This window comes from Podarcis filfolensis, assembly GCF_964270895.1.
Source record: "Podarcis filfolensis genome assembly, chromosome: 4".
NCBI classification, from domain to species: Eukaryota; Metazoa; Chordata; class Lepidosauria; order Squamata; family Lacertidae; genus Podarcis; species Podarcis filfolensis.
The window spans coordinates 59559513-59580518 of NC_139607.1; the positions used below are offsets into that span (position 1 = coordinate 59559513).

Sequence of the window (21006 nt, forward strand, 5' to 3'; positions counted from 1 at the left end):
TTTGCTAACCAAATCAGCCAATGTTTTATTTAAAATCAAAAGGATTTGCAAATAGGAGCAAAAGGTTTTATGGTTGCTCTCTTGAAAAAAGACAATTTAATATCCTTATATTTCATTATCATGGAAATCCCTTTACCTAAAGAACGATTTGTAGAAATGAAAACTCTCTTCCCCATTCCCTTCAATAACTAAGAAGAGTTTGAGGATCAAGGCTGGCAGTAAAGCAAAGTAATGATGATGGAGACACTTTGGAAGGGAGCAGTAAGGACAAAAATGACAGTAATTTGTTACTGGAGCTTCCCACCTCCTCAAATAGAATAACAGAATCTTAGAGTTGGAAGGGACCCTGAGGATAATCTAGTCCAAACCTCTGCAATGCAGGAATGTCAACTAAAGCATCCATGGCAGATGGCCATCCAACCTCTGCGTAAAAACCTCCAAGGAAGGAAAGTCCACAACCTCCCAAGGGAGTCTGTTCCACTGTTGAACAGCTATTACTGTTAGAAAGTTCTTCCTGATGTTTAGTCAGAATCTTCTTTAATATGACTTGAATTAGAAAGTCACTCTTTGCATTATGGGCAAAATATAAAGATCTGATGGAGCCTAAAGTCCTGTGGTGGACTTCTCCAATAGAAGCCACATCTGTAAAAAGGAAAAATACCCAGGAAAGTTGGCCAACATATAAAACACTTTTAAAAGACGAACATAACCAACTAAAATTAAAAAGCTTCGAGGAAATAAGAGAATACATCTCAGACCAATACCACCAGATATTTGAAAAATTTAAATCTGACAAACAAAAGGGGTTCTCAACAGAAATTTCCCGATTTGAATCTGATCTTGTAAATTCTAAAAGAAAAACTCTTTCTAAAACAGCGGCCATGGTGAGGTGGTCACAAGACTTTGGCCATTCAATAACTATGTCCCAATGGGAAAATTTGTGGAAGAACAATTGGAAATACATAAATTGTTATACTATTAGAGAGAACTTTCTAAAAATGCAACACCGATGGTACTTAACACCCTGGAAACTTTCAAAAATGTATAAAAAGGTGCCAAGTAATTGCTGGAGATGCGGAGGTAATTCAGGAACTTTCTACCACATGTGGTGGTTATGTAAGAAAATACAGGTATTCTGGGAGAGCATTCACTCAGAACTGCAAAAAATGCTAAAGATCTATTTTAAGAAAAAACCAGAGGCCTATCTCCTGGAAGTTAATGGATTTGGATATTCCACAAAAAATGAAGGGTATCTTTTTATACGCTACGGCGGCAGCAAGAGTTCTCATCGTGGCAAAATGGAAGAGTATTGAAATTCTCTCTATACATGAATGGGTCCAAAAGCTGACAGAATATGCCAAATTAGATGGTCTATCAGAAAAAACAAAGAATAAACCAAAACAGGAATTTGTTTCAAAATGGGAGGTTTTTCAAAGAATATATGAAATATAATTACAGTAGTTTAAACTCTGTTGCAGCATTCGAGGAACTTCAGTAGTAGTTGAAAGTTAGACATAAGAGTTAAGATATATTAAGAAAAAGTTAAATTATGATAAAAGTGTTTATTGGTAATAAGTAATATGAAATTGAAATAAGGAATAGATGGGAGGTCGGGTCTATAGTGTTAAGACTAACTTATGTTTTATTGGTTGTTAAGAAAATTTTGTGTTTATTGTTATTCTTGTGTGTAATTCTGTATCTGTGTTTTCTTTTTCTTTTTTTGCTGTATCAATTTAAAAAAAAGAAGCAGATAGATTTTCTGTGGGAAACTATTGCATAAGGCTTGGTAACTGATTGCACAGCAGAATTCCATCTGAGTTTTTTGTTATAACAAACCTTTTAATGATTGCAACCCAAAGCTGCACATCTACTTAGAAGTGAGTCCCATGTATTCCGTGGAACTTGCTTTCACGGTAGTGTGCCAGAAACAGGGAAATTGATGGACTGATCAGATTTGATCATCCCTCTTGTATCCTTTTATCCACATTGCACAGATTTAACTTTAGAGATTTTTGGAATACCAACATAATATATAATAACTGGTACTGAAAATGACATGTTCATTGTTTTGTTTTACTCTTTTGCTCTTGAAAAAAATTGCTTCATTTAGAAATGAGATTAACAAATAGATTTTATTCGGTATCACTGTTGGTTGGGCCCTTTTTGCCCTTTATCATATCAAAAAGATAAAGAGTGAAATTAAGTGTTAGCTTTCTTGAAATAAATGGGGAGTCTGTGCCTGGTTTTATGGAGTCAGGTATTATTTAGGTTATTCAAGTTTCTTAGTTGTTGTTTTCATAACACAAAATAGATTCCCCATTGTGCATACAGTATAATATACAGTATCATTATTTCAATGAATTGTATATAGCCTAAACCTAAACCATTTCTATTCTAGGTATGACAGTGATGGTTGGTGCCCACCTTTACCAGTCCAGACATATTTGCATCAGGGAATGGAGGATGAGCTTGAAGAGGAAGATGATAGAGTTCCTACACCTCCTGTTCGAGGAGTGGCCTCTTCCCCGGCAATCTCCTTTGGGCAGCAGTCCACTGCCACGCTCACGCCCTCTCCACGGGAGGAGATGCAACCTATGCTTCAAGCCCATCTTGATGAACTTACCAGGGCCTATCAGTTTGATATAGCAAAGCAAACATGGTAAATGTGGCAGATAGAAAGCCACTGCTGTCTTTCGAAGTCTCTTTTCTTTCTTTCTTTCTTTTTAGCAGGTTCTCATATGCTGTCCTCACAGATACAAAGCAAACATGGTAAATGTGGCAAACCCAGATACTATTTGGGAAATGAAAAACATCAGAAGTCACATCGCTTGAGAACATAATTCTCATCTTGAAGGATCTGCCTGTGCCTTTAGTAACCAATTAACAAAAAGTTTTTGTCAGATGTAGATTCTGACTTCTTTGCAGCCTGACGGGAAAGAGTTTGCATGTCCCATTGCTGGATTTTGAACCCATGAACATTCCTTGGATATTGATAACTATGGAGGCATTTAAAATCTGTATTTTTTATAATAGTTATCAACAGAGATATGTTTTACTAAATTCATTCCTAGACCATGTGTTTAAAAATGCATGGAATATTTTAAGATTAGCTCAGTTAGCTTCTTTTTAAAAAGCACACACACAGAGGATCTCTTTTCTTCAAAATAATTATCTTATACAGGTTGTGAACCTAAGCACTGTTATACCTTAAGTTGTACTTTTTGGGAACTTGTAATTTAATGAAGACTTCTGTAACCATACACTAAAACACACCCATTTTATGGATGTTATAACATCAAGTTATCTTGACTGATGAAAAACAACCATCAAAGCCCACAAGTCAATGGGTGAAATGCAGTGTCATTTGAGTAGGCATTCCTTACCTCTTCCTGATGTAACCTTCTGCATCTGTCCTGGAATGTCCCCCCAGCCCTCTGGAGCAGATTTGGATAGCATGCAGGGGGGCTGCATCTGAGAGGAATGAGGTCTCATTGCTCCAGTGGAAGTCCATTCATAGAATCATAGAATTGTAGAGTTGGAACCTGAGGATCATCTAAATCCAACTCACTGCAATACAGGAATATGCAACTGTCTCAAACGGGGATTGAACCTGCAACTTTGGTGTTATCAGCACCACACTCTAACCAGCTGAGCTATTCAGGCCCTTAATCTCAACTAAAGCATTCATGACAGATGGCCATCCAACCTCCAAGAAAAAAGAGTCCACCACCTTCCAAGGGAGTCCATTCCATGGTCAGACAGCTCTTACTATCAAAAAGTCCTTCCTGGTGTTTAGTTGGAATCTCCTGTCTTGCAACTTGAAGCCATTGGTTTGGGTCCTAGCCTCAAGAGCAGAAGAAAACAAGCCTGGTACATCTTCCTTGTGACAGCCCTTTAAATATTTGAGGATGATGATCATATCTCATCTCATTCTCCTCTTTACAAGGCAGAGTAGAGCGGGCCTATTACAGTGGTACCTCGGGTTACATACGCTTCAGGTTACAGACTCCGCCAACCCAGAAATAGTACCTCGGGTTAAGAACTTTGCTTCAGGATGAGAACAGAAAATGTGTGGCGGCAGCGCAGCGGCAACAGGAGGCCCCATTAGCTAAAGTGGTGCTTCAGGTTAAGAACAGACCTCCGGAACGAATTAAGTACTTAACCCGAGGTACCACTGTACTTCTCTTGATTGAGACACTAGACTTCTGTTCATGCAGCCTAGAAAAGCATTAGCTTTTTCTTTTCTTTTGCTGCTGCATCACACTGTTGACAAATGTGGTCCACTAAGACCGCTAGAGCTTTTTCACATGTACTACTGGCAAGCCAGGTGTTCCCCTTCTTATATTTGTTCAGGTTGTTCTTCCTGCCTAAATGTAGAACCTGACATTAGTCCCTGCTGAAATTCATTTTGATAGTTTGGGCCCAGTCCTCCAATCACTTCAGATCATCTTGAATCCTAATTCTGTATTTTGTGGTACTAGCTACCCCTCCCAGTTTGGTATCATCTGAAAATTGGATGAGCATCCCCTCAATTCATTTATAAAGATGTTGAACAACAATGGTCTCAGAATAGAACCCTGCGGCACCCCACTTGTCACTTTTTTCCAGGATGATGAGATACCATTAGTGAGCACTCTTTGGGTTTGGTCAATCAACCAGCTACGAATCCACCTAACAGTTAACTTGTCCAGCGCACATTTTACCAGCTTCTCCACAATAATTTCATGGGGGACTGTCAGTTAGAAGCATAAACACCACAATGCCACTAAACAAATTTACCCACATTGAAATCAAGGAATACTATGTCCACAGCATTCCAATGATCCACCGAGCTTCTAACGCTATCCCAAAGAAAGAAAAAGAAAGAAATGAGATTCATCTGTCATTATTTGTTTTTGAGAAACCCATGCTGGATTTTAGTAATCACAGCATCATTTTCTAAGTGCTCACAGACCAACCATTATCTATTCTAGAACTGTTCTTGGTATTGTTGTCAAGCTGACTGGTTGGTACTTGGATAATTCTTTTCTGAAGATGGGAACGACATATGCCCGCCTCCAGTCTGCAGGGACCTCACCTGTTCTCCAAGAATTCTAAAAGATTATAGACAGAGTTTCTGATACGACATCTGCAAGCTCCTTTAGTACCCTTGTATGCAGCTCATCAGGTGCTGGAGATTTGAGTTCACTTAAAGTAACTAGGTCTTCCCTTACCACCTATTTTCCTAGCAGGCTGCAACTCCCTCCTTGCATCATTTATTCTGTGTTCACCAGGTTGTGCACCGCTTTCCTTTTGGGTGAAGACAATGGCAAAGTAGGTGTGAAGCCATTCTGCCTTCTCTCTTGTCATCCGGCTGTTGGCTACTTTGTGATTTGTCCTTTCTTCCATTTCTTATACATGCTCTTCTTACATCTCAGCTCCTCTTTAAATTTCCTCTTGCAGGCACACTGGTTTCTTTAATGCCTCCCACTTTTCTTTCTTGATAGTTCTGTCTGCATTTGTGTCTTCAATATTTCACCGTTAGGAAACTCCCACCATCTTAGACTTCCTTCTCTTTGAGTATTTCTGACCACAGGATCTCACCCAGTAGTTCTTTAAGCTTTTTGAAATCAGTCATAACTGGATATCACTCTTGTTCTTGAGGAAAGTCCTAATGTCTCTTTCAGGTTGTATTAGTAAAGAAACTGTAGAATAAAAACTTTCAGATCCCATTCTGGGAAAGCTGAAGGACTGACAAGTATAACCTCCCAATTCTGCTGTATTTGAGTAAAAGAGACTATGGAAGCAGTTGCTTAAAAATATTCGTAGCATAAATCTGAATTCTTGTTTGGTATTCATTCAAAGGGAGAAGAAGATACCAAAGTAGTTCACCTATATGGGAGAGGCTGTTTGGGGACTGAAAAACAGAGCAAAACCAACTCAAACTATAGAATAGAATGTCACAGGCTTTTTGTACATCTTAACATGTAGAAATATTATTTTAAAAGTAAAAGAAAACTTCAGCAGGACAAGAAACCGTGTGCTGTTAAGTGACATAAAGTTGCTAAATGGCACAGTGCCAGTGAATGTTTCCTGACATACAGAGGCCACAACTTACACCGAAAGAGTTATTATAGGTCAAAGAGGCTTGTATGAATTTTCTGCCAATGCCAAAGCCAGCTGTTTTCCTTGGACAATTTTCAGTACTCCAACCTCGTTTGCAAGCTGCAGCCAATCAACAGGGTGCTTAGGCCACCTCCTCCATGGGATATAGCTTGTTTATGTAACAAGCCAGAAGCCCAGGCATCAGCTAATTCAGGTCTAGGTTAAATGTATAATTGTGCCAGGCAGGACACAGATGCATGCCCTGGCATGCTTTCAGCCTGTACCTTGCAGCTGTTACGCTTCCTGTGGTGGCATACAAACTGCAGGTGCAACTTTGGGTGTCAGTTAACATCATGAATCTCATTATGTAATCTGTGCTTTTAAGATGGGGAATTACACACTCAGTATTGGATAAATTGTATCAGTTAGCTGTATCTGATAAACTGACGATGTGCCGAAATAGTACTCTTAAATGACCATAACAAAATGCAATGATACTCATAATTTTCAAAAGGCTAACAGGCAAAATAAAAATAAAAATGCCAGCACCTTAAGAAATAGCAACGATATTTCCCAGTGAATGGGCTTGAATATTTTATCAGGGGTTCTGTAAATGAATGCATGCAATATAGATTATTGTTTTAAAAATATGTCATTAAGGAGGAATTAGTGTAGAAATATATATATATTTCCCCCTGGGTATCTTGTGTAAAATCCAGTATGAAATTTGACCTAGAGATAACCTTATGCACAAATGACTTCTTCATCCTAGGAAGCTATGCAGCTTCTAAACAGGAACCTAATTACAACATAACCATCTTTGATCTAGCCCAGTGATGGCGAACCTTTTAGAGGTCGAGTGCCCAAACTGCAACCCAAAACCCACTTATTTATCACAAAGTGCCAACAAGGCAATTCAACCTGAATTGGTGCATAATCTGCAGTAGCTGTCACTACTCTGACTCCTGTTTAGCCCTTAAGAAAGAAGTACCTAGCTATCATATTGCATTGTATCTGGGGAATTTGTGTGAAGTCTAGGCAAGCTCTCTCAGTGTTTGCCTCAACCTCGCAGCAGCAGGAGGAGGAGAAGGAAGAAGGTAAACGGTGTTTCCGTGCACTGCTCTGGTTCGCCAGAAGTGGCTTAGCCATGCTGACCACATGACCCGGAAGCAGTACGCCAGCTCCCTCGGCCAATAAAGCGAGATGAGCACTGCAACCCCAGAGTCGGTCACGACTGGACCTAATGGTCAGGGGTCCCTTTACCTTTACCTTTTTTAGCCCAGTAATTAAGCTACTATATGTGCCAACTACTTAAAGATAACTAACACAAACTTGATATATAAATGTTTGATTTGTTTAAGTACCGTATTTTTCGCCCTATAGGGCACACCAGCCCATAGGGCGCACCTAGTTTTTTTTGGGGGGGGATAAAGGGGGGAAAAATTATTTTCCCCCCCCAGGCGCGGGGCTGGGGGAGGGGAAGCCCGACATCTGCCCGAAGCACGGGGTGCCCTCCGGAACTCCCGCCGGGCGTGCAAGGCTTGCGGATAGCTTCCTGAAGCCTGGAGAGCGAGAGGGGTCAGTGCGCACCGACGACTCTCGCTCTCCAGGCTTCAGCGAAAGCCTGCATTCGCCCCATAGGACGCACACACATTTCCCCTTCATTTTTCGAGGGGGGGAAGTGCATCTTATAGGGCGAAAAATACAGTAGTCATTTCTTGCATTCCAGTAAGAATAAGGTCAGATAAAATCTCAAATGATATGGATTCTGGACTATATATCTGGCTTGAAATTTCTAGCCTAATATATCTAACATATATTAGAGATTAGCTCTTTGATATCTTTGGAATGGCCTCTTCCATAGTACTTATTCATTCATGACCCTAGCATCATTTTAAAGATAAAACCACTGTTTCCGTTTCCTCATGTTTTGTACCAGTTGGCATACAATAGTGTAGAATCCATGGTAACAATTGGTTATACAATGCGGAAATAGTTGTGTGAGTGAAGTTGTTTTAGGGCTACCCACAAATTATTCAGAAACATTTCCCCCCCTTCTGCTTCTACAGGGTGAGTCCTCTTTTAAAAGACTCACCCTGTATTTCTTATTTGTGGTGATCATGATGGGCTAAAGGACTGCAAAAGCACATAGAAATCTGAGAGATTTCAGTGGAAGTGTTAAGTACATCACCCTAAATCTCACTATTTGTTATAAATGGAGTTTCAACAGCTTAATCCTATTCTGTTTTTGGCATCTGTCTGTCTCAAGAAACAATGGAGTGTGTCTCCAGGGGTGAAGTCAAATTACTGCGTTACCAGCACTGAAGTGTCCTCCCTGGGGCACAAGCCTGGACAGTATGTATGGAAGTCCTGGACTACTTAAATGGCAAAAAAACAACCCTCACTGATGTCCAAAGGAAAGCAGGGCACCAGCTTGGCCGCAGAAGTTGCTGAAGGAGGCATACAAGGCACCATTCAAATCCACTCCAAATTTGTGGAGAGTTTACTCCTTTGCCTTTTCTTCTCCTGAAGATATCCTGCAAGGATTAGAGTCAATAGTTTTCCTTCTCCTAGATGAGCTACCTTCTGAGATTAATGAGCCCCATCTGCCCCTCACTTCCCTCCACAGCACATGCAGAAACCACCTTCTTGACCATTTAACCCATTACTGGTCTTGTCTGCTCAGTCCGCTGGAGCCTTCATATGCAAGTCCCTAATTCACCAAAGGTTTGAGGCCTATTAGCTACCCTCACCTGGTTTAGCCAGCCAGTTAAAGCCGTTCTTGGGATTTGGCTGCTGCCACAGGCTGACAGCTTCTAGGAACCACAGGTGAGAGTTGCGTGCAGGGTGGGGACCAAAGGTGAGCAAACTACTCCAGAAGGAGTGTGGCGTGTTCCCCACCAGAGGTACTACGCCTCCCCTAAAACCTCTTAAGTCCCACCGAGTTAAATGAGACTTATTCCCAGCAAAGTGCAGTATATGGCTTATGACTGGATCATGTTTCTAGCTTTTTAAAGTGCTTTCCCCTTTTGCCTTCTCCCTTTTGCTCTAGGCACATTCAAAGCAATACTCAGCCACCCCAGACTCCACTTCCACCATTAGGATATGTGTCTGGATCTCTAATATCAGATTTGGAAACAGATATTCCAGAGGATGAAGATGAGGATGAGGATGATATTGAAGAAGCTTTAGAAATCACAAGACCACTGAGAGGACTAGAGCATACTCCAGGCTCTAGCATGGACAATCTAGACAGCTCAGTGACAGGTAGGCAAACAAAATTAAGAATGAACCGGCTTAGTAAAGATGTAAAATGTGTTCTAAATAAAATAATGTTTAAGGGTATTCTATTCTGCTCTATTTCTGTGGCATTTAAAAAAGTTGTGTTAATATTGCTCACAACTGTTAAAGGATTTGAAAATGCTTTTGCTTTGCTGCAAATGATAAGAAAATTCATGAATTTTAAAAAGCTTTAAAAACATGAAAGAAAAATCAATTATATCCCAGCTTTCATAGAAAGTTCACTTTACTGGGAAAGCAAGTTTATTACATGTATGGTGGAGCGGGGGGTAGAGCAAAAGCAGCTAGACTAAAAAATATATTTTGTATCTCAGGAACAACATGAGAAGCTGACATCTATAAAAGGTTTCTATGTTTTTTATTTTATTTTGGGGCTTTGTAAAAGTGATGAATGTCAGAAGATGTTTTTTTCTGAATAACCTCAGAACAAGTTGTAGTATGAAAGAACAGCTATGTGGTGACACCTTTATTTTGTGCCCACTACATATTTAATCATTCTTCCCTTTCAGCCAAATCCCATTTAATTAATCAAACATCTTTTGCTTGACTGTTTCTTATTCCTCACATGTCTGAAGATGTTACAGCTAGAATAATCAAAGTCCAACCTGGAAAAAACTAAGCTTGCCCAGCCTGAATTGATAATAAAACTGCTGTTGGTAGAAGATAGACAACCATTCCGTTTTGCGAGAAAGTGCTGTTCTTACATGAATAGCATGACCTCATTCTAGGCTTCAGCAGACTTTCATTTCAACTGATGTTGGACCTGCACTTAACGTACTGTATCTAGGTTGACTGAGGTCTATTGAAGCCCAAGCATGCATGGTCTATATAGCTCATTAAAAATATTGCACATCTCTTCAGTTGTTGATCTTTATGGGACAGTACTAATTTCTGAATATATCTTCATGAAATTTCTGTTCGCTGAAGACAGATTAATGCAGCGTCTTGTAATACTTGCCTTCCTTCTGTGTGCCTTGCAAGTTGTTTTGAGTTTGGGTTTTTTATGCCCTTATCTAAACACTGCAGCTATGAAAACACATTGCAGTTTCCAGTTAGAGTGGGAATATGACAGTAATGAAGCATCAGTACCTCGGATTTCCCTCTCTCCCTCTCTGTGCCATTGAATTAAGGGAAATGGTGCTTTATTCCCACTTTCCAGTTTCCCTTCCCCATGCCCTGGGGCCAGGCTGCTTGCCAAGCTAATTAAGATTTAAGAACTGTAGCTTGACTGCTGTGATTTGAAATCCAGATCCAACTGAAGACTTGTAGTTACAAGTTTAAGTCTCTGAATTTGGAAGATTGGCTTATTAGTGCACAAGTATGTTAAGCCACTTTACCTGAATTTGCTGGAATTTTTAGCATAATCTCCTTCTGGCTGTAATACTGTGCATTTTTGCATGTGTCTAGGGAAGCATTCCTGTAGCAATCCATCGAAGGTCTTAGAGTGATAATATGTATTTTAAAACCTGCTACCAAAATACTATTCATTTATATGTATTAATATGTCAGTCTTTATATGTGTGTGTACGCGTGCATGATTTGCATATTTGCTTTTCTATAAGTCACTGTCTCTTTTCTTCCTAGCAATGTACAAGTATATTGATTACAAATTCTGGTTTTTAAAAACCAACACTGCTCATTGAAGCCTTCAGTTGCCTACGTCATTATTTTTAAAATGCTAATACTTTGTTATTGTGCCAAACCCTTACGGAACAAAGTGATAGGGGCGAAAAAATTAGGCCAACACCAAATGGATTTGCATATCTTCTTATGTATCCTTTTCTGCCTCCTTATGCTTTCTGTACGAAAGCATAATCAGTGCCTTGTTTTCATTAGTGGTAGAAGTAGTGATCATAAAAGAAAGCAAACATGATTCTGAATCACCTTTTCAAAGGGTGAAGTTCAAGTTAGGAAAGAAGACTTAACTCTCTTTATTACCATTAGTATGAAGTTGACAGGTCCAAGATGGAGGAGGACACTCAGAATATCCCAGTCTTGGTTGCCAAAGAAATATCCCACACATTTTCTTCATTTAGCTTATTTGACTTTCTGTTTTTTGAATCTTGTATATGAATGCTTTCTTTTCCATTGCACTGTGATTATTCATTTACATAATAGATCAGAGACCCTTCTGTCTCTGATAATTCAAATGCATCAAAGTTCAGCATTTATTTATTTGCTGAAGAATATGGTAGGCAAAATAGAACATAGGAAGTTGCCTTAAAACAAATCAAACCATTCCTCCATCTAGCTCAATATTACCTATATTGGCAACAGAGGTTCTATGGGGTTTACGACAGGACTATATTTCCATTTGGAGATATCAGGGATTGAACCTGGGACAATTTCTGCTCAAAGCATGTGCTCTACTTCTAAGCTAAACCCTTCCCTTAAGATCAAAGATTATCACTGTCTGTTTTTCCCTACCTATATTTCAGAAGTGTAGATACAGAGGCCAGAGAAGAAGTTGAAGGTGGGCATTAAGATTCTAATAACCCATGTCCATAAAGAGCAATTCCTTTTGGAGGCAAAAAGATTCCTTCTGCCACTCTGCTGGGCAGAAGGACTTCCATTTCCCCCCACATCACGGTTTTTCGGGTTGTGGAGGAAGCAGGCTATGTCCTTGTCTTATGATCTGTTTAAGACCATTGTAAATAGGAGATCCAGTTTAAGTATCAAAAGTTTTATAAAATCTTTTCCCCCCTTAATAAAGACATATTGGGACATGCATTAAGCACAATGTAACATAGATTCTGTGGACGTTGTACTACTGGATACGATAACATGAAATCTTTGCTGTAATTACTACGGAAGCAAATATGGGGAGTTTCATACATGGAAGCCAACAGACTTTGGGAAATATGCTAAAAGATTAATACAAGAATAAAAGAAAGGCACTACTAATACTGGGTAATTAGACCTTGATCTAAACTGTCTATCATACATGAATAACAGTATCCCAATGAAAATTAAACATTTAAACATAAGGTGGAATCTATATTTTATATACTTGTTTCCTTTCCAGAACATTATAATGAACAAAATGCAAGCAATATATAAGTTTGACACTTTTTATAGATGCAAACATCATCAAAGCATTTATAAACATTAATGAAAAATGAATTTATGCCACTTAGCCAAATTTATTTCTGTTTGAAATTTCAATCTTTCCCTGCAATCTTTTTCTCTCCTCCATATTGCTGAAAGGCACAAAATTTTGTCAAATTTATTCAAGCTGTTAGCATGCACATAGAACATTAAGTAGTTGTTCAAATGTTGCTGAGCAGTAAAATACTATGATAAAGTGGCATCTTGCTGTGCCTCCATTACATCTTCAGCACTAAAATTAATTTATGATCAGTCATCAATTCATTTACATGTCGTTTTATGCGAAATCCATCCTTGCTGATGAATGTGTATCCCTAGATCCATTAAGCTAGAGTAAAATCTGTGCTTTATAATATGACCCTGCTAATTGTTGCATTACCATTTTTATGAGATACAAAATCTAGCAGGTCCCCTTCTCAGAGCTCATATTAAGCCATGAACACCTTATTTCCACTAAATGAAGTCTGCCACACTGCCTGCACAGTAAAATGAATGCTTAAAAAATAATAATTAAAAGGACAGATTTCCCTCCCTTGTGCTATGTGCTTGTGTGTTCTATATTACTACTTTCAGGTGCAACCCTGATTTATTCTTCAGAGGACATTATTGTGGTTCATTTACTTGGCCACTGACATCGCAATGACAAGGCAGGGGAGAAAGGTAACGTGTGCCAGTCCTTGTCACCATTGCTGATGTCATTGCTTCCTGTGGCTAATGCCAGTGCAGTGATTAAGAAGTAGACTCTCTTGCATAGCCAAATCATTAAAACATTTCACAGATGCCACAAGCAGTCTTTTAGATAACAATGCTAAACATGTTATACCACAATTTAACCGCAACTTGTCTGGCAAGAGTCCCAAAGTAACAGGTGTTTGTCCTTGTTTCAACTTTTACACTGCTACAATTTCCCATTTTTAAAAAATTCATCCTTGACCAAAGGAGGGCCAGTCTATTTTAAAGCATAGTATGGCCCAGATATAAAACAGAAAGAACAAAAATAGTCAGAACTTCTGGCAGAATGAAAATGTTATGTGTGGGCATTGTTTTATGAGTCTCCCTGTTTATGATGATAATAAGCAGCATTTCAACCTAAAGCACACCACTCCAGCTTTTTAAATGAGCCAAAAGAAGGAGGAGCATTTTTCCTCTGGCAGGAGACTTGGTTCTATGCTGGATGTAGATGACGGGTGAAGCACCCCTTCCTTCTTCCACCAGCCTGCTCACTTACCTGCACACACTTCCTTGTCACTTGTGGCTAGGGCTAGGGTTAAATACAAGGCTCTATTACTCTTTCATTTGTCTTTTGTGTCTTTAGAGTACATTGGGGATCTAATTGTATAAAAGACTCACTAAAATATTCAGACTGCAATTATGGCATATTGTCACCTCGTAAATATGTCTACCACATTAAATAGCAAAACGCAGACAAAAATTGAAGTTACATTAAGCTATTAAAACAAAGTGGGGGGGCAGCAATCGCTTTAGTGAAAATAAAGTTTTTTGGCTTTCTTTTGCTGTGGAAATTCTATGAAAGATAGATTCATTTTGAGATAAACTGAAATTTACAGGTTTATACACACACATCCCCACGTGTATGTAGCACTGAACTCAATAAAACATAATTCACATTGGGCTATGTCAGACCGCTGTCCTATGACAGCTATAGATTATGAGGTGCTTTAAGTCTCAGTCTAGCCAAAACCAAGAACTTCATCCAGCACCTTGGAGACTGCAAAACATGTGCAACCAAGGCCAGAATTTGAAGGATCATAAAATAATTTGTGATTGTAAGATTTATTTCCCTCTAGATTCCAGCAGTTTAATAGTACACTGTGCATGTGTGAAAGTATAGCACAGGTGGGGAACCTTTGACTTGGACCTCAATTTATGTGGCCCTTGACACCACCTGAAGCTGTCCCATACTTCTATCCCATCAGAGTCCCTTCCTTTCAGTTTGGTTTCCACCTTATTTTTCCTGGCTTTTTGCCTCTCAACCCCATGTGGTTTCAGAAAAATTGGAAGGAGCAACATTTTATTTGATAAAAATACTTTAATTTTTGTTTTACTTGTTTCCTGGTTTTATGGCTGGGAGGGAGGGGTTCTGAGAACAAATAAGCAGGCTTCTGCTGTGTATGTGTTTATATAGCACACTAAAGTAGAAAGGGATTATTTCCACTTGCTTTCCAGAAAAGTAGCAGAATCGACCCATTGTACTTTTTAAAGCAAAAACACACAAAAAATAACTTCTTTCTACTTATTTGAGAGTAACCCATCAAATCAAGCAGGACTAATTTCTGCATAGACCATGCAGGACTGGAAATTCTAATCTGAAGAAGCCAAGGCAAAAATTTAAACAGGGTCATATGCCTTCCAGATTAGTTCATCCAGAACACTTTTATCTTTGGCTTTTTCCATCACCAGTGTTTGTTCCACTTACCGCTTGCATGTGCACCCTCACTCATGGGCGTAGCCCGGGGGGGCATTTGCTCCCCCCTAAATCAATAAATAAAAATACTTCGCTAACTGACCAGTCGCATCACAGGTAACTCGGTCCTCAAGAACAAAAAGGTTGCCCACTTCTTATGTAGAAATAGGTCACAAAAACCCATGCAAATGAACACTGTCAACTAATTTATCTATGCCCTTCTGAAATGGTAGAACATGTTGTAACTCTGAGGTTTGGTTTTCAGTAATGTTCAGTAGTGCAGCCCATGGGTCTCTTTCTCGGAATATAGGTATGAACATACCCTGCCTGTATTCTGATGTAATATGGTCCCCAGCTTTGTAGAATCATAGACATATCATTGGTTTTCATGTCTTCTTGCTGTCATGATAAATTCTGTTGCAACATAGCATCCATTTAAGGCCAGAGTCTTCACATTTGTATAAAATCAGTTCTTTCAAGTAGAACCACTAGAAGATAACTGCATCTGAATAAAAAGACTAGTATTTAAAAGAGTGCAGTATAGATGCCCATTACTGTTTCGTGGGCTTGTTAGCTTCAAGAAACAGAATGCTAAATGTGAATAAGAATGATATTCATCTCTTTTTTTAACCTGCAAAAACATCTGGTAATACTAAGGTCCAGGAACAAACTTGTGAGTCTAGCCCCCACTTCCTCTTTTATTTATAACTTTTTGATTGCTTCAGCACCTTGAAATTTTTATGGAAAATAAAAAGAGAATTCAGCTTTTTCAAATAGTGGATTTTGTTCTAGATAAAGTGCTTACTGCTGCTTTCAGCAGGAGGAAAAAATTGCAGCTGACAGACAGCATGGGAATTCAAACAAGCTACTGGAAAATAGAGTGCGCTGTATTGTATGAAATGGACACCTGCTTGGAGCCTGTTTCATCCTGTTTGAAAAAGGCACAGCTGATCTGTGACAAAATTAGATCTGGAGTTTCCTAAAGCAGATTTAAACCAAATTTGCTGCTATCCTTGTGCTCAAATTTTAAGGGAACGTTAAAAGAGCCCTGTTGGATAAGAGCAAAGGCCTATCTACTCCAGTTTCCATAGTGGCCAACCAGGTGCCCACAGATAGGATATGGGCACAATAGCCTTCTCCTGTATTTCCCTAGTGACTGATATTCAGAGGCACAGTACGTCTGATCCTGAAGGCAGCCACATTCATTCTGGCTGTACCCGTTCCTACAATTATGCCCTGTGAATGTGTCTAACTCCATTTTAAAGCAATCTAGGCTGGTGTTGCATCTTCTATCCTTCAGCTTTATTGGTTGGTATTGGGTTCCAATATTATGAAGAGGGAGAAAATTGTCTTTCAATCCGCTTTATCCTTGCTATACATACTTTTAAAAACATCTGTTATGATGCTTCCCCCAGCCCAAAGTAAAGAACACATTGTAACCTTTTCTGATGGGGCAGTTGCTAAAGCTCCTTGATAATTTTGGTCAGTGGCGTAGCGTGGGTTGTCAGCACCTGGGGCAAGGCAAGTAATTTGCGCCCCCTAACCCGTGGATTTGCGCCCCCTAACCCATGGATTTGCCCTAACCCCAGATGTTGCGCCCGGTGCGGCCGGCCCCCCCTGCACCCCCCACGCTACGCCACTGATTTTGGTTGCCTGTTTCTGCACATTTTCCAGTTCTACAATATTCTTTTTGCAGAAACCAGAACTGTATTTAGTAATCAAATAACTGCTTCATTGTAATTTGTATAAAGGCATTGTAATATTATCAGATTTATTTTATTTTATTTATCCCTTTCCTTATAATCCATGACATGGAATTCAGTTTTTCACAGTTACTTATTTGAAATTTTCATGAAGTTATCCACCATGATTCCAAGATCTCTTTTCTAGTCAGTCACCACCAGATTAGGCCCTTTCAGTGTACATGTGAGTTTTGGGAGTTTTATTTGGTCCAGGGTGCATCACTTTACACTTCCACTGAAACTCATTTAGCAATTTAATACTCATTCACACAGTTTGGAAAGATCCTTTTGAAGCTCCTCTTGATCCCTTATTGTTTAATCCTTGAATTATATGATGTCATCTCCACCACACTGCTCACTCCTGACTTCAGATCATTTACAGAAAAGTTTAAAAGCACTGGTCCTAATACAGATGGCAGGCAAAAAGAGAGTTTTGGCAGGCCTGTAAAAAAAATTCCAGGAGGCATTCTGTACATCCCTATATTGTCAACAGATGCCTTCTAAAACAAAATTTGGAAATAATTTGCAGATTCCTCCTCAAGCAGATCATTGGAGGGACTTTGAGTGAAGGAAGAGACTTAAGAGAAGCTAGAGAATATTGGGGGCGGGCATGTTGTAGCTCCCCTAATAATTCCTGATTTTAAAAACTGCAGTTAAAAACAATCATCTGGTGATGTCTTGTTAGTGTGGGTTAGTTACACATATATATAGTGTCACTGCAGGTTAGAAAGGGTTTTCTGTATGTTTTAAAGAAGCAACAACAACCCAACAACACCCAATGAAAATCAGAGCTTATTGCTTAAAGCTGGACTACAGCTCCCATCACTCCCATCCATTGGCCACACTTGGCTGAGCCTGATGGGATTTGAAGTCTAGCAACACCTGAAGTTTGAGCTTAAACTACTTCTAGACTTACTCCCTTTTAAGTCTTTTTTCAAAACTTGGATATTAATCACAAGGTCTTGTCTTAAGTAAACCAGCAAAGCTGCAAATGGCTGTTTAATATAAAAAACAGCCTTTTCCCATTATTTCCTTAATTATAGATAGCTATTACTCCTTTTCAAAAGAGAGTAATTTTGGAGGTGCACAAGACATGAAGATCATCTACATGAGTTTGCTGACACCTCTAACATTTGTCATGCTGTATTATTGTCATATTCCTGAGTCTAATTGTCATCTTTTCTGCCATGTATAATTTTAAAGTGATTTTCTTTTAAATTGGTTTATATATAATATTCATATGAAAATATTCCCATCTTTTCTGTAATGTTGCAGTTCATCTTTCTTTCCCACTCTGTCCAGTTGAATTTCTGTCTTCCAGATAATCTTATAATCATATGAAAATAGAACCATATGGGTTCACAGTTGTGCCATGCTTTGTCCTGCTAGAACACACTACACCTAAATGTCATAGTAAGCACCTGAACCTGGGTCAGAATGGTCTGATATTGGTTCTATCAGTCTTAGTTGGTGGATTGTGGTACTGCATAAGGGCAACCCAACAATGTTGTCTCACAGTAATAGCAACTATCCCCATCACCAAAGGCAGTTTGGGCCTTCTCACAAAAAACAAGCTGTTCTTTTGGGTTGTCTCTCACAAACTACAGGGACATTTCTGATTGCCCTGATGGAATTTCTATTTCTGACACTTTTAAAAGAGCTGAAATGTGTAGTCTGATTTGACAGTGCAGTTAGTTGTGTCTGTAAAGTTTTTGACAGTTCTGCTCTCCAGTAACATCCCTCGAGTAGCATCCCGCATTATTATATCATACATGGAATTTTGGGAAAGGATGAGTTGCCTCCCTGAACTAAGGCTATGACACCATTCTTGTGCAGCAACTCACAACATTGCTGTTAATATTATTCATACACACACATACACCAGCTGATTCATCACGTTCTGCAGTCATTAAAAATATATATAAGGAAATGCATTAAAAGAGTGTGTGTGTGTTTGCTGATATATAGTCATACACACAATATAATGACCTTTAAGCAGTTCAGAATATCAACATGTTATAATTTAGATCTTGTTTTCAATATGCAGCTTATTATTGTAAACAGGCTGTGATAATATCAGTTAGTGTAAGAGATCTGTGTACATAGTCAGCACTTTTTCTGTTTGGGGTGTATTTTTTTAAATGAAAATCAGTGCTGGTCTCTTCACCAGTGGGAAATGCTGCAGGAAAAAGAGCAAGCAAAGTTCAGACTTCATGTTTAGGTAATTTCCTAGCTTGCTGAGTTGTTGTTGTTGTTCTGGTTACATCCCACAAAACACCTAAACTGATTTTCATTTAAAGTATACACGTCCTGGTTACAGAACTCCTAAACCTTTTTTTAATTTAAAGTATATATGTTGAGCAGTTGACATTCTTTCTTCAAATGATGGTCACCAAGTCAAATGAAGCAAGGCTTGTTTTAAATCATTATCCTGAACATTTCTATACACATATAATCTCTTCAGCTAGTCTGTTGTAGTGATCTCTGTTCAGAAATCTATGTAGTTTTACTTTTTAAGAAATGGCTTTTTCATTTTTTCCCCCAGCTTGCCTTAGCTGTTATCTTGCCTTACCTACATCTGTCTATGTCAGGCAGAGTCCATTTGGAAAGTAGCAATTTTATTTGTGCCTCTGGCAAGCAGAATCAAATTGTCAGTCTCTGTTGCGCTTAACCCACTTTCAGCCTGTCAAATCTCTGTCGACTCCTTCAGCTTCTGTTCTTGTATCTTGGAGTGCAGAAACTTGTTTATTACAGCATTCCACTGTATTGATGCTAAAAGATTTGGTCATTCCAGCACTGCAAACTATTTTCATTGTTTTGGAAAGCTAATTGGCACCAAAGCTATTTCCTATGGTTTTGTATAGCACGGATGTTTTGAATTGTCACGTAGGCATCCTGTGCTTCTGGTTTCAGACTAGAAGTTTGAGACTCTGAGATGCCCCAAACAACTTTTATAATCACTGCGCTCATTGCAATGGGCTGGCTGAAAATATCTGTGTTTTAGAGTTTGGATAAACTAGTGACTAGAGCACCTTTACTTTTAGTAGTGGAGTAGAAAAGGGAATGTCATCAGATGCAGCTTTTCTCAGCACTTTCAACAACAAACCAACATCTGCCCTATTTACATCTTCCATTTCTTCCATTAAAAGTCTAAATGAGCCGGAATTCCCAGTATGTGGTGAGACTTGAAAATCCTCAGAACTTGAACATTTTTGAATGGTGCCATTTGCAGCCTTATCTCAAGAGTGATCTGTAACTTTTCACCTTGAAGACTAGAGGCTGAGATTTTAATTACAAACTTTAAGGCCTTGAATTTTTATACATTTTATATATCCCTGAAAGCAGAGTGCTCATACCTGGAAAAGCAAAATGCAAAAGGAAAGATTCCATTTGACTGGATTTGCCTCATTCCTGAATTTTCTACACACACAACTTACTCGTGCCACACTAACCTATGGAAGGTAGTGATTAAGGGTGGTATACAACTAAGTTTTATTCAGAGTAGACACATTAAAATGAACATGACTAAGATATGACCATTAGTTTCAGTGGGTTTGCTTTGAGTAAAACTTAGTTGAATACCACAGCAAGTAAAGAGTTTAAAAATTTAAGTTTAGGACAGCAGGTACCGGTAATAATTGTATGATACAGTGCATTCATGTTTTTCTTATTTTGAATTCTGAGATAAGAAATGTCCACTTTAAGATCCTTTATTAAAAAAACCTGACAAAATCTGAACTTCTCCATTGGCTGAGATCCATGGTGATGGGGAAAACTGCAATGAATTTTTATCTGAATTTCCCTATTCTAGAAATACAAAATTGAGATTTGAAAGTAGAAGGAAAAGAGGTATTTTAATAGCCCTTTGGAATTTACATAACAGTTAAGCTATTTCATGTGTGCAACTCACTAGCCCCCTACATTTGTTTTTAGGTTCACTTGTAAATGGATGGGGTTCTGCGTCTGATGAGGACCGTAACTTTTCTAGTCATAGATCTAGTGTAGGTAGCTCCTCAGATGACTCCATCTTTACCAGCGGCAGTTTTGCACAAGCTCTGGTTGCAGCAGCAGATAAAGCTGGGTTTAGGCTGGATGGAACCAGCCTATCAAGAACAGGTTTGTAGACACAAAGCTAATGCTTTTTGCATGATGTGGGCCTCTGTCTTTTCTTTCTTCCTCCTTTCCTAAGAAAAGTAAAACCTCAGCATAAATATGCCTAACATGCATATAAAGCAGATGGTTTGTTTCTGCCTGTTAGGTTTTTTGTTTTTTTGTTTAATAGTACTTCAAGCAGAAACAAAGCAGTGCAGTGCACAGACATTTTAACACTTCTCTTGACTCTGCTAT

At 38.9% G+C, this 21006-nt stretch overlaps 1 protein-coding gene across 29 annotated transcripts in view; it reads left to right on the forward strand.

Moving 5' to 3' along the window:
- Nucleotides 1-21006, forward strand: part of ROBO2 (roundabout guidance receptor 2) — a 794080-nt gene that overhangs the window by 753610 nt on the left and 19464 nt on the right. For 16 of the 29 annotated variants that reach the window (XM_083611374.1, XM_083611389.1, XM_083611381.1 and 13 more), the window contains 2 exons: nucleotides 2399-2659; nucleotides 9137-9351. In XM_083611374.1, the coding sequence (XP_083467500.1) occupies nucleotides 2399-2659; nucleotides 9137-9351 (476 nt within the window). Of the gene's footprint in view, nucleotides 1-2398; nucleotides 2660-9136; nucleotides 9352-20592; nucleotides 20776-21006 lie in introns of all 29 variants that reach the window. The other 13 variants (XM_083611373.1, XM_083611378.1, XM_083611399.1 and 10 more) reach the window with 1 other exon arrangement.